Here is a 13,695-nt window from a genome sequence, read left to right on the forward strand (position 1 = left end):
AGTGACTTACCACCACACAAAGACTTACACATGCACGCTACCCAGATGGTGATCCTGCTCTGAAACTGACCTCCATTTTGACCTTTCATTCTTGGGGTCGCATTTTAAAACATTTTGTCTCTCAAGTTCACATATTTAACAAGGCTTTCGTATGAGTTTTGGGGCATTTCCAGGGGTAGTTTAATGACCCTGGTAGTAGTTTGACTTTTCCTCTGTATCATAAACCTAAAAATATACTCATGAGAGTCCAATTGATCCCCTATTTGACCTTTAGAAATAGCGAATGTGAGAAGCGAAAATGTCTGATAATACCAGGCTAACAAGTGAACATTTTGAGATAAAAGTGGGCTTAAGACAAGGGTGTGTCGTGTCACCATGGTTATTCAATATTTATATGGATGGTGTCATTAGAGAAATGTAGGGCAAAGTTGGAGAAGTTGGAGTAGGACTGTTCGATGAGGGAAGGAAGTGGGTACTGAATTCGATACTGTTTGCTGATGACACGGTGCTCATTGCAGAAAATGAAAGTGACCTACAAAATTTGGTCATTGTTTTTGATAGTGTCTGTAATAGGAGGAAGCTGAAAGTGAATGTCAACAAAAGTAAAGTGATGGTTTGTGAGTGAAGTAGAAGTGAGGTTGTAGATTTTGTATGCCCATATAGAGTGGGAATTGAATGTGAAAAAGAATGCAAAATAATTTTGAATGGTGAAGAAATGGAGGAGGTCAATGAGTTTAAGTACCTTGGATCAGTTATATGTAAGCATGGTGGTAAGGAGGGAATGATAAGAGAAAGGGCATTGCAAGGAAGAAGGGTGGTTGGGTCTTTGGGACGAATCATGAATGGCAGAAGTGTGAGCATGGAGGTAAAGAGGGATTTGAGAAATACAATAATAGTACCAACCCTCACATATGCAAGTGAAACGTGGGCCTGGAATGAAAGTCAGAGGTCCAGAGTGCAGGCAGTGGAAATGAGTTATTTGAGGAGTGCTTGTGGTGTGAGTAGAATGGATGGAATGAGTAATGAAAGTGTGTACGAGCGTTTTGGAATGTGTCACAGGGGTGAAGGGAAGAAGTGTGGAGTGGTGGAAGAAGTGAAGCGACAGACTTTAAAGTGGTTTGGCACATGGAGTGAATGGAGGAGAGTAAGATGACCAGAAGGGTGTATGTGAGTGAGATAGAGGGAGGGAATGCTAGAGGACGACCTCCAGTGAAATGGAGGGATAGGGTGCAAGAGTACGTTAGGGAGAGGGGGGAAAGATCTTTGAGAAACTTTGAGCAGGCAAGGAGGGAGTGTCTGGATAGAGAAAGTTGGAAGCTCTTCTGCCGTGGCCTTCCCCTGGTGGGAGCTCCTAGGAGCAGGCGTCAATGAAATGATGAATGATGATGACCAGGCTTTACCCTCCAAAACTGACCTCTCTTCTGGCTGTTTCTGTACAAGGCAACCCTGAGTAGAGGAGACCAAGGGGACGCCCATGGCTGGGGCAAGTTGATCGATCCTCAGAGGCTTGGAATGGGGAGGGCAACGTTTAACTTCCTAATGAGTGATGCAAGTTGTAATCCTGTATTCACCATGCATGCCTTTCAATGTGTCAGAGGCTGGCGGTGCATGAGCCAAGGAAAATAATGAGCCAGGTACCAAGACAACGCCTTTTAATGCAGATTCAATGAGTGAGACACGTTACAGGACCTGGAGCTTCAGTGTTGGCCCCGGGCAGAGCTGTCCCTTGGTTTGTGTGTCCACCACTCTCGGTGAACCAGCTCCTGCCTACATCCCTGTAGGGTCTAAACTTTTCCAACATAAACCCACTGCTTTGAGTCCACCCAGCTCTCTCACCACCAGAACCTTACTAGTCCTGCCCATGTTAACCCTTTGCCATGCAAGAGCCCAGTCGAGATACCAAAAACACGTGTTTTCACAAGCATTTTCTGCCACCTGGTGACGACGTACATGGCGTCTGCTTGTCTCAGCCAACAGAAGCATCCTTATCACACTCCCCAGCCAGTCACAGCTCTTCAGACGCCTGGCAGCTGTGCTGGGAGCGAGAGAGTGCGCCAGTGTGGGCCAAGAGTCGGAAGAGAGCGGATTTCCATAAAATTGGTCCTCATCTCGCCCGGCCCACACCTAACACAATGGAGGCAAGTTTACCAAAACTTTACAGGACACGGCTAGATAGTTGTACTGCATGCCGATGTTTAGGGCTGTTGGGTGAGTACCACCAAATTGGGTGGATGGACGTTCTGTTTGTGCGCTCCTGAACTGTTGACTCGACAATGGAGAGCAGCAGGAGCAGGACACTGAGAGACGTGTGTTGCATCTGTGAAGACTATTCAGGAGATAAGTGGATTGCATGCCGTTTGTGCCCTAAGTGGTGTCATGTGAAGTGTGCTCATCTGACAGGGGTCAAGCAGGATAATATACCCAAAAGAGTGTGTGTTCGGCATGCTTACACAAGGCATCTTTAGCAACCAACATTGTGGCAAAGTTGGATGAATTCAAGCAAGAATTATCTAAAGAAATATTAGTTGTGAAAGATGAAGATGAAACTCGGGCACTCAGTGTGAAAGAGAAGTTGGGCGAGGTGGCGTATGTGCCTTGTGCTGACAAGACAGAGTCGGCTGGCGCCAGCTGGCTGATGTAGCAAAAGCTGCATAACGGAGGAGGAAGAAGCATCTCCTTGTCGTGAAGGCCTCTCATCAAGATAAAAAGGCTACTGAGATGGAAATGAAGTTTCCCAGGCATTACAGGACATTCAGATTACTGATTCATGAATGGAGGTAACATTGTTATGAGCTTTGATGATGAGAATATAAGGAATGAAGCAGCTCAGAAATTTGAAAAAGTACAGCAAGTTAGCACAAAAACTGTGGGAAAATAAAGGCCAATCCTGAATGGGGAGTGTATACTGTGAGAGATAGATACCATACAATCATGTGATACCATTGTCAAAGATACAGCCATCTTGAGGCCAAATGTACTGCCAAGACCAATGGAGAAGCCCAAAAATGTTTCAAATGTGCCAGGGATCATAAAACAAAGGAGTGCGCCATGGCTGAGAAGACATGTATAAATTGTGTGAGGTAGAAGAAGCCTGAAATCAACCACTCAGTGAATGACCAGTGTTGTGTAGAGCTACAGACAGAAACTGAGAGAATTGGTGACATAACCGATCATGGCTATTAATTGGTGTTTGAGACTCAAAGATAAATTGAGTGTTAAAGTTCAGTGAGTTGGAAATAATCGTTGGACATTAGATTGTGATAAGATAAAGAAAATATCAGATTCGTGGAAAATGAAGTAATGGATATTTGTGGTACTGTATAAAGGAAAGATATTGTTGTAATTGGCACGATCCAAAACCTGGCCAAGAGACTATAATGATGCCATGTTTATCAAAAGGGCATCAGTAGGCTATCCATGAAAGCAATTAAGACTCACTCACTCACTATGACGTTTTGAATAAGTGCATATCGAGGATCATTATTGAGACTAACATCATTATTGTTGACGGCCCTGCGGAGCGCTGCCCTGACAGTGGAGTGGAGCCTGAAACCTCATCAACGGTAAATCAACGGTCAAGCCAAAAAATGTTCAGGAGTAAAAATGTCTTAGAAAATCCTCAATCTTAACATCCTAAAAGTTTTTTTGCTAGCCCCACCGTTTCTAGGAGTGCCCGGCCAAGGGTTAATGCCACTTAAAAACCCTGGTCCCCTCTCCTTCCCACACCTTTGCCTGGACAGGGAATGCTCTCAATGCAACATTACGTTCTCCTCCTCTGTGCCCAACAAGACCACCAGGGCGTGAGGGCTTACAGGGCTCTCTAGCCATCAACCTGTGCTGGTCAGGAAGGAAAGGCTGCACCGTCCCACTCCCAGCCAAGGACATATGAGGCTCAGCTTGTTACACACACAAACACACACACACACACACACACACACACACACACACACACACACACCTGACACTAATAATTACAACAATAATAATAATGATAATTCACCCTCTATATCCTCTCCTAATACTACTACTACTACGCCCACAATAACCTTCCCAAACAACTCTACTACTACCACCACCATAATCACACCCACTACTACCTCCCCTGGCTGCACCTTACCCCCTTGCATCCCGTGGCGCGAGTCTTGCCGCACGGACACGGAGGTTTGTGGTTTGGGGTCCAGTCTCCGAGGCTCTCATGGGCGTAGAAATCCATTGGGTAGGCGTGCGTGTCCCAGCGTGTGTGGCTGAGTGCGACAGCAGCCTCGTAAGGGTTCAGGAGCGGCCGAGGGAAGGACGCGCCCCAGTCGATGGAGAGGCGAGGACATGCGACTTGTACCCAGGCCTCGACGTCGCTCATGGCTGCGAGTTTGGCCGGGAAGATCTCGGACAAGAGGACAGTGATGTAGCTCTTCTTGGCCGCTGTGAGTTGCCTCTGTAAAGGGGGAGGAAGGGTGCGTTCAGGGTTTTGTTTAGGTCTTGTTGGACGCTGTGAGTTGCCTCTGTAAAGGGGGAGGAAGGGGTGCATTCAGGGCTTTGTTTAGGGTAAGTATGAAGGTTTGTGTGGGCTGGGTACAGAGGCTGGCTGGGGCAGAGTACAGGGCTTGGTGCAGGTGACAATATCCCTTGTTGATGGCCCATAACTGTTTCCATACAGGGGGAGGAAAGGGGCTGAGTACAGAGCTGTGTTCATGAGTAAAGGTAAAGGTTTTGTACATGGGTTAAAATATGCATGAACGAGAGGAAGTTTATGCAGCTATTTCATCACAGTCTGCAGATGAATGGGTCCAACCTGACACACACACACACATACAAACACACACTGTCTGGGAGTGATCATAACAGACAAGTTATCCTTTGGAAAACATATAGACCGGATAACTGGGGAAACATACAATCTTCTTAGAAACATAAAAGCAGCAGTTACATATTTAGATGAAGAAATGGTGAAGAAACTAATAACATCGATGATACGTCCAAGACTGGAACATGCATCATTAGTGTGGTCACCTAGATTGAAGAAAGAAATTAGAAAGTTGGAAAGAATACAAAGAGCAGCGACTAAATTACCGGAAACTCTGAGAGAACATACTTATGAAGAAAGACTGGAGAAATTGGGACTAACTACACTGGAGAGAATAAGAGAGAGAGGGGACCTAATAGCATTGTACATGATACAAGAGGGATTGGAGAAATTGGACAAGGAAGACCTGGTGGTACATGACAGAAGTGTGACAAGAGGCAATGGTAAGAAATTGAAGAAGAGCGACTGTAGGAGAGACATCAAGAAATACAGTTTTCCATACAGAAGCATAACAACATGGAACGGACTTGATGAGGAGACTGTGTGTGCAAAAATGATTCATGAATTTAAAGCAAAACTGGATAATAAGCATTATGGAGACGGGACAGCACGAGCCTAGTACAGCTCTTTTCTTGTATTTCACGACTAGGTAAATACACACACACACACACCTGTAGGTTCCCCATGACAGTAGTGTTTCCCTGGCGTCCGAGGGTGCCCAGAATGAGGCCCCAGCGCTGTGCCTTGCTGGCCTGGGCGATGGCTGACCCGCGAATCTTCTTCATCAGCGGCTGGTCGTAGTACTCACGCGACAACACCTTGCTGTACGGGTTGTATCTGAAGAAGAGAGTTAGCGATTAGTCCCGAAAAAACAGAGATTAAGGGAGACTAAAATTACTGAAGGAGGTTAGTTGTTAGTAGTGAGACATAAAGGTTTAGGGAGTTAGTTATCAGCACTGAGGGATGGAGAGTTAAGGAGTTGAGAATTACCGAGATATAAAGGGTAAACTGAACCTAACTTACTGATGTCCAAGGTTGTGTCTGCATGCCAGGGTTTGTAAATACTGGACATAAAGGTTTAGGGAGTTAGTCATCAGCACTGAGGGATGGAGAGTTAAGGAGTTGGGAATTACCGAGATATAAAGGATAAACTAAACCTAACTTACTGATGTCCAAGGTTGTGTTTGCATGCCAGGGTTTATAAATACTGGACATAAAGGTTTAGGGAGTTACTTATTAGCACTGAGAGACTGAGAGTTAAGGAGCTGAGAATTACCGAGATATAAAGGATAAACTGAACCTAACTTACTGATGTCCAAGGTTGTGTTTGCATGCCAGGGTTTGTAAATACTGGACATAAAGGTTTAGGGAGTTACTTATTAGCACTGAGAGACTGAGAGTTAAGGAGCTGAGAATTACTGAGATATAAAGGGTAAACTGAACCTAACTTACTGATGTCCAAGGTTGTGTTTGCATGCCAGGGTTTGTAAATACTGGACATAAAGGTTTAGGGAGTTACTTATTAGCACTGAGAGACTGAGAGTTAAGGAGCTGAGAATTACTGAGATATAAAGGGTAAACTGAACCTAACTTACTGATGTCCAAGGTTGTGTCTGCATGCCAGGGTTTGTAAATACTGGACATAAAGGTTTAGGGAGTTACTTATTAGCACTGAGAGACTGAGAGTTAAGGAGTTGAGAATTACCGAGATATAAAGGGTAAACTGAACCTAACTTACTGATGTCCAGGGTTGTGTCTACATGCCAGGGTTTGTAAATACTGGACATAAAGGTTTAGGGAGTTACTTATTAGCACTGAGAGACTGAGAGTTAAGGAGTTGAGAATTACCGAGATATAAAGGGTAAACTGAACCTAACTTACTGATGTCCAGGGTTGTGTCCACATGCCAGGGTTTGTAAATACTGGACATAAAGGTTTAGGGAGTTACTTATTAGCACTGAGAGACTGAGAGTTAAGGAGTTGAGAATTACCGAGATATAAAGGGTAAACTGAACCTAACTTACTGATGTCCAGGGTTGTGTCTGCATGCCAGGGTTTGTAAATACTGGACATAAAGGTTTAGGGAGTTACTTATTAGCACTGAGAGACTGAGAGTTAAGGATTTGGGAATTACCGAGATATAAAGGGTAAACTGAACCTAACTTACTGATGTCCAGGGTTGTGTTTGCATGCCAGGGTTTGTAAATACTGAAATCAATGTAAGTCAAATCAGCTTTCCTTTGCTCATTGCTATAGTGGTTGTACAGGAGTTAGTTGTTAGTGAAAGAAGTGTAAATTGAAGCCATCTTGATTCTATTCATTGCTGTAGGGTTAAGGGGAAATCTAACCTTGATAATAATAATAATAATAATAACAAGAAGATGATGATGGAGAAGAAGGTGAAGAAGAAGAAAACAAGTAGAAAAAATAAAAGAAAATAATAAAAAGGAGAAAACAAAAACAGCAAAAAAGAAGAAAAAGCAGAATAAAATAATAAAATAAAAAAATAATAAAAAGGAGAAAACAAGAAGAAGAAAAAGAAGAAGAAAAGAAGAAAACAAAGAGAAAATAAAAAATAATAAAAAGGAGAAAACAAGAAAAAGAAGAAGAAGAAGAAGAAGACATCAAAAAGACCGAGAACTAGATGAAGAAAAAGAAAGAAAAAAAAATAACCAAATATAAATAACAACAAAACCAATCAAAGCTCACAGGTACGCCGGCAGCTCGGGGTTGGCGATCATCACACTCTCCAGATGAAACCGCCCATCACCGAGACAGACGATGGTGTGGCCCGTCGGTACAGGGGCAGAGGTGCACCCCAGGACCTCCCCGGGCGACAGCGGACGGCACTGCGGCACCACAACACTGTACCCTAGGCCCTGCAGCTCCTTGGCGACTCTCTGCAGCGACCCCACGAACTGGATGATGGAGAGGAGCGCGAGAGGTTCCGAGACGCTGAACGCAGACTTGATGGCTTCGACAAGGTGGACCGTATCAAACTGTATGTCCACGAATACGTACAGGCACGGTATGGAGCCGGTTTGGTCAATCGGCACGAGGCAGGAGTGGCCGTAATGCACCATGAAGTCCGCGCCGACGGCTCTCGCGGTGAAGTCGTCGACACAGCACGCCCCATACGTCACGTCACCCATGATCGTGACCTCGGCCCCGGTGAAGGCCTCCAGGATGTCGGCGATCGTCGTAGCGAAGATCAGCAAGCCTTCCGGGAACTGTAGCGCGACGTGTTTCGAGCCAGACTGACGTAAGCGCCATATCGTTTTGGGTACCTCGAAGTTGTAGTTGTTCGGCAGCACCCCCATGGCCTCCCTCAGCCTGGGGTCGTCCTCCAGCTCCTTGGGGACGCCCTTCACCACACTGCGTTTGGGCCGGAAGATTTTTCTCTCGCGCGGTTTGGGGACGATGGCGAGTTTTTTGTTGTCGTCGTTGTTGTCGGCACTTTTCTCATTCTCTGTCTCTCCGGTGTTTCCGTCGGGTTCCTTCTGTGTTTTCCCGCAGCCTTTAGTTTCCTTTTCCTCCATTTTCACCTCCCCATTCCCATCATCTTCATCTGCTTCATTCCCTGCTTCTCCGTTGCCGCTGGTTTCACTTTCCTCCCTCTGCATCTTCCCTGTTTCTTCTTCCGGGTCATTCTCCCTCACTGGCTCCGGTGGTTCCCCGTCCGACATCTGCAAAAGCATCAGTGTCATCATCACCCATCTTGTCAATGTTCTACCCTTTCATGGTGAGGTTGGACGTTCAATTAAAACACAATATGACAAACATGTTAATCTACCTATCAGTCAGCTATTCGGTGGTGGCTGAGTGGTCAGAGTGCAGGCACGGTGTCCTGGAGGGCAAGGGTTCAACTCCCGCCTGGTATCCTGGAGGTCACGGGTTCAACTCCCACCTCCACCACAAGCTGACAGTGTTAAGTCACCGCCGAGTGGCCCAAGACTACCCACATGCCGTCCTGCAGATCACCTGTCAATCCAGACTGTAGATTCACTCTCTTCAAAATGAGCTCCGAGGGGTAGCATGAGCCAAGCAAGATGGCACCACTATAAACATTTGCCTGTGCCCTAACAGCCTGGGGCTAACCACCAGGTTCCACCATGAAAGCCTGCCAGTGCCATAGGCCAAGTGCAAAACACCAAACTTTTTCATTATTTTCTTTTTTTTGCCCTTGAACTATTTCCTTTACTTAAAAGAAGAAAAAAAATTAAAAATCTGAGTGACAGTGCTTGAGATTAGTGGTGACCTGGCCTGCCTTCTTGAAATGGGTGTAATTCTGTAGTTTTGCCAAGGGCTGGATAGGTTAGAAGTGGCAAAGGAAAGATGAACAGTTATGCTAATTAAGTAATCTGGGCAGCATGGATGAAGTTCTTCAAGTGTATTAACCTGCAAATTCCTGAGAGGCATTAATACACAGTGAAACATTGGCACACACACAGCACACACTCACAAGCGTCCTTTCTGCCGCCCTTCTCCAATCACTTAACACTGAACAAGGAAAGATGGATAAAGTTCTTCAAGTGTATTACCCTGCAAGGCATTAATACACAGTGAAACATTGGCACAGTGTGAAACATGGCACACACTCACACGCGTCCTTCCTGCCGCCCTTCTCCCCTCACTTAACACTGAACCAGGAAAGATGGATCAAGTTCTTCAAGTGTATTACCCTGCAAGGCATTAATACACAGTGAAACATTGGCACAGTGTGAAACATAAACAGTAAATCAAGTTCTACTGTGTAAGTGTGCTGCAATGTCTTCCCTCGGTCACGCTGACATGGTGAAATAAAGGTGAAAACAGCGTGTAGGAAATAAAGGTGAAAACAGCGTGTAGGATGAAAGCCAGATGGGGCACGGGTTAGCACACTGTCACACTAATTACTCCGCCTCAACAGTAAGTCAGGTTCCTTATGTGTACTCATCTAGTAATTGGTCCACTTAGTTACGCCCCCATTAAGAAATATCGGGAAAAATAATACTCGCCTTGCATTCACGCGGCGGCGGTGTGTTGTTGTTGTTGCTCTTGCTCTTGCTGTGCAGGCGACCCGTTGGAGAGTCAGCAGGCCTTCATATCGGCACAAATGTCTGAATAAGTGAATATAAGTGGCTTTATTTCAGGTTAGAAAATAACATTATACTGAAAAGGAAGGTGTGTGTAAGAAGAAGGGAGGAACGAGAGGAGGAGGACCTAAGGAGCGATACAAAGCGTTACAGGTCAAAAGAAGAAAATAAAACAAAACAAGCAGTATCCATTACAAATCTTCCATTCCCTATTTCTTGCACACCACATATTTTCCAGAAAACTCTTCATGGCTTCTATAATTCTCTCATTTGCTTCAGCACTCAGTCCCAGCAGCAGCAGCATCCATTCCCTCGATCTCCGTTCTCTGAGGTTAGATCTATTCTGGATTTTGCTTCCCGTGTGGAACTTGGGTTACCCGGGAGATCCGAGATCGTTGGAATCTATACAACGTAGGTGGACTAAGCAGGTTGATGGGCTAAATGATCTCTTGTATGCTGATAGACTGGACAGGCTTGACCTTTTCTTAGTCATGACTGTATATATGCACACACCAGGAAAATATAGATTACTGACCTTTTCTTTACATAATTCACTCTTATGTGGCACCAAACTGTACGAGTCAGTGCCCAGAAATCTCTTTGAAACACTCCATTTACTTTGTTACATAGCTTTTTTTTTTTTTTCTTTTTTGGTATTTCGTTGGGGATATACCCCAATGGAGGGAGTATTCATGCCCGCAATGAGAAAAAAATATATGGCTAACTTCTCTATTTTATTAACTCCTATGTGGCACCAAATTACATGAGTCAGTGCCCAGAAATCTCTTTGAAACACTCCATTAACTTTGTGTATATAGACAGTGTGTATTTATGCCCACAATGAGGAAAAATATATGGCTAACTTTTCTATATTATTCTCTTTATGTTGCACCAAATTACATGAGTCAGTGCCCAGAAATCTCTTTGGAACACTCCATTAACTTTGTATAGGCAATATAGACAGTGTATTTATGCCCACAATGAGGAAAAATATATGGCTAACTTTTCTATATTATTCTCTTTATGTTGCACCAAATTACATGAGTCAGTGCCCAGAAATCTCTTTGGAACACTCCATTAACTTTGTATAGGCTATATAGACAGTGTATTTATGCCCACAATGAGGAAAAATATATGGCTAACTTTTCTATATTATTCTCTTTATGTTGCACCAAATTACATGAGTCAGTGCCCAGAAATCTCTTTCAAACACTCCATTAACTTTGTGTATATAGACAGTGTGTATTTATGCCCACAATGAGGAAAAATATATGGCTAACTTTTCTATATTATTCTCTTTATGTGGCACCAAATTACATGAGTCAGTGCCCAGAAATCTCTTTGAAACACACCATTTATTTTGTATATATAGACAGTGTGTATTTATGCCCGCAATGAGGAAAAATATATGGCTAACTTTTCTATATTATTCTCTTTATGTGGCACCAAATTACATGAGTCAGTGCCCAGAAATCTCTTTGAAACACACCATTTATTTTGTATATATAGACAGAGAGTATTTATGCCCGCAATGAGGAAAAATATATGGCTAACTTTTCTATATTATTCTCTTCATGTTGCACCAAATTACATGACTCAGTGCCCAGAAATCTCTTTGAAACACACCATTTATTTTGTATATATAGACAGAGTATTTATGCCCACAATGAGGAAAAATATATGGCTAACTTTTCTATATTATTCTCTTCATGTGGCACCAAATTACATGAGTCAGTGCCCAGAAATCTCTTTGAAACACTCCATTAACTTTGTGTATATAGACAGTGTGTATTTATGCCCACAATGAGGAAAAATATATGGCTAACTTTTCTATATTATTCATTTTTATATGGCATTAAATTATATGAGGCAGGCGCCAGAATCTCTTTGAAACACTCCATTAACTTTGTGTATATAGACAGAGTGTATTTATGCCCACAATGAGGAAAAATATATGGCTAACTTTTCTACATTATTCTCTTTATGTTGCACCAAATTACATGAGTCAGTGCCCAGAAACTCTTTGGAACACTCCATTAACTTTGTGTATATAGACAGAGTGTATTTATGCCCACAATGAGGAAAAATATATGGCTAACTTTTCTACATTATTCTCTTTATGTTGCACCAAATTACATGAGTCAGTGCCCAGAAACTCTTTGGAACACTCCATTAACTTTGTATAGGCTATATAGACAGAGTGTATTTATGCCCGCAATGAGGAAAAAATATATGGCTAACTTTTCTATATTATTCTCATGTTGCACCAAATTACATGAGTCAGTGCCCAGAAATCTCTTTGAAACACTCCATTAACTTTGTGTATATAGACAAAGTGTATTTATGTATGTACAATGTATTTACACCACAGAGAAAAGAATATATATATACATGTATATATATCTATTATTATCAAAAACTCACATTGAACGCCAACACTCGTATGCCAAGCTCTCCCTTACCAAGAGATGTCAGTTACTAGCAAGAGATGTCACTTACTAGCAGGGAATGTCACTTACTAGAAATAGATGTCAGTTATTACTACAAGATATCATTACTAGCAAGAGATGTCACTTACTAGAAATAGATGTCAGTTATTACTACAAGATATCATTACTAGCAAGAGATGTCAGTTACTAGCAAGGGACATCAGTTATTACTAAGAAATGTGAGTTATTACATCACATACACCAAGTTAACTATTTTCTGTCTTCATTGAATTCCACAAACTTCACTTCCAATGACATTTTCTTGCTATAGTACTTAGAGAGCTGTTACCATCACAGACCCAACAGCAGCTTGTACAGTACTCCTGGCTCTCCCCGAATTACCACACCTTTGAATCCAACACCATTATCTTGCTATATGTACAACAAATTTTTACTACCAAACGTATTGAGTTGTTGACGTGTGCATAACTAGTGTGTAGGGAACAGGAGCCAACAGGAGCTTGTACACTACTCTTGGCTCTCCCTAAACTACCACACCTTTGAATCCAACACCATTATCTTGCTACATGTACAACAAATTTTTACTACCAAACGTACTGAGTTGTTGACGTGTGCATAACTAGTGTGTAGGGAACAGGAGCCAACAGGAGCTTGTACAGTACTCTTGGCTCTCCCTGAACTATCACACCTTTGAATCCAACACCATTATCTTGCTATATGTACAACAAATTTTTCCTACCAAACGTAATGAGTTGTTGACGTGTGCATAACGAGCTTGTAGGGAACAGGATGAAACTAATGTCAAGGGAATGGCCAAGAAAGGAAGAGCTTGTAATACGGGCACCAGACAAGGATTTCCGTATGTAGTAACTGTTCTTTCATATAGGAATTGCTCTTTCATATCCGTCACTGACATCCACAGATATAAAACCACATTCAAATTCCAGTTATTCAAGTGTATGATGATTCAGAGGATTATTTTAACATTTTTTAGTTATTTTCCTTATCAAAACACACACACACACACACACACTAAACATTTATATACACAATTCTTACAGGAGTGAGTGGTGTGTGTCTGTGCAAAGGGGCTGTTACATTGGGCAAATTTTCCGTGGATCTGAGTCAAACCACGATTTCCGCTGGCGTGGTTCTCAATTTCCATGATTTTCCGACGTGTCCACGATCTTCTCAAGCTACGGTAGATTTCACCGAAGGACGACGGTATTACTCCCCATCATCATCATCAGGAATAACAAGAAACAAATGAAAACCACGCTAGCGGAAATTGTGGTCTGACTGAAGATCCACGGAAAATTTGCCCAGTGTAATAGCCCCTTAAGCCTCACAGCATCACGTCCACTACCAG

The 13,695-nt window shown here is 43.0% G+C and overlaps 1 protein-coding gene and 1 long non-coding RNA gene across 11 annotated transcripts; both read right to left on the minus strand.

Moving 5' to 3' along the window:
- Positions 1 to 1,635: 1,635 nt before the first annotated feature.
- LOC126986339 (2-(3-amino-3-carboxypropyl)histidine synthase subunit 1-like) lies at positions 1,636 to 9,891 on the minus strand. Of its 2 annotated transcripts, none has more exons than XM_050842393.1 (4): positions 9,799 to 9,891; positions 7,511 to 8,487; positions 5,473 to 5,638; positions 1,636 to 4,432 (listed from the first exon to the last, which is right to left on the minus strand). In XM_050842393.1, exons 2-4 carry the CDS (start codon positions 8,485 to 8,487, stop codon positions 4,094 to 4,096), a joined length of 1,482 nt encoding a protein of 493 aa, XP_050698350.1. In that variant the 5' UTR covers positions 9,799 to 9,891; the 3' UTR covers positions 1,636 to 4,093. The 2 variants fall into 2 exon arrangements, with proteins under 2 accessions (XP_050698350.1, XP_050698349.1); XM_050842392.1 differs by lacking the exon at positions 9,799 to 9,891 and adding an exon at positions 8,595 to 8,821.
- A 706-nt stretch (positions 9,892 to 10,597) lies between these two features.
- Positions 10,598 to 13,689, minus strand: LOC126986340 (uncharacterized). 9 transcript variants are annotated; one of them, XR_007739590.1, is made up of 2 exons: positions 12,033 to 13,689; positions 10,598 to 10,936 (listed from the first exon to the last, which is right to left on the minus strand). It is a non-coding gene; the product is annotated as an uncharacterized LOC126986340 (long non-coding RNA). The 9 variants fall into 9 exon arrangements; XR_007739588.1 differs by having other exon boundaries at positions 10,598 to 11,076; XR_007739585.1 differs by having other exon boundaries at positions 10,598 to 11,213.
- Between the last annotated feature and the right edge of the window lie 6 nt (positions 13,690 to 13,695).

Source organism: Eriocheir sinensis, chromosome 61 (genome assembly GCF_024679095.1).
Source record: "Eriocheir sinensis breed Jianghai 21 chromosome 61, ASM2467909v1, whole genome shotgun sequence".
In the NCBI taxonomy this organism is placed as follows: Eukaryota; Metazoa; Arthropoda; class Malacostraca; order Decapoda; family Varunidae; genus Eriocheir; species Eriocheir sinensis.

Bases quoted from the DNA above. Each gene is read 5' to 3' on its own strand.
- LOC126986339 (XM_050842393.1), bottom strand. From the start codon at position 8,487: ATGTCGGACGGGGAACCACCGGAGCCAGTGAGGGAGAATGACCCGGAA. The intron at 5,639-7,510 runs GTGAGCTTTGAT...TCTCTTCTTCAG, and splicing joins CCCGAGCTGCCGGCGTACCT to ATACAACCCGTACAGCAAGG. The intron at 4,433-5,472 runs GTGTGTGTGTGT...CCCCCTTTACAG, and splicing joins CTGTCATGGGGAACCTACAG to AGGCAACTCACAGCGGCCAA.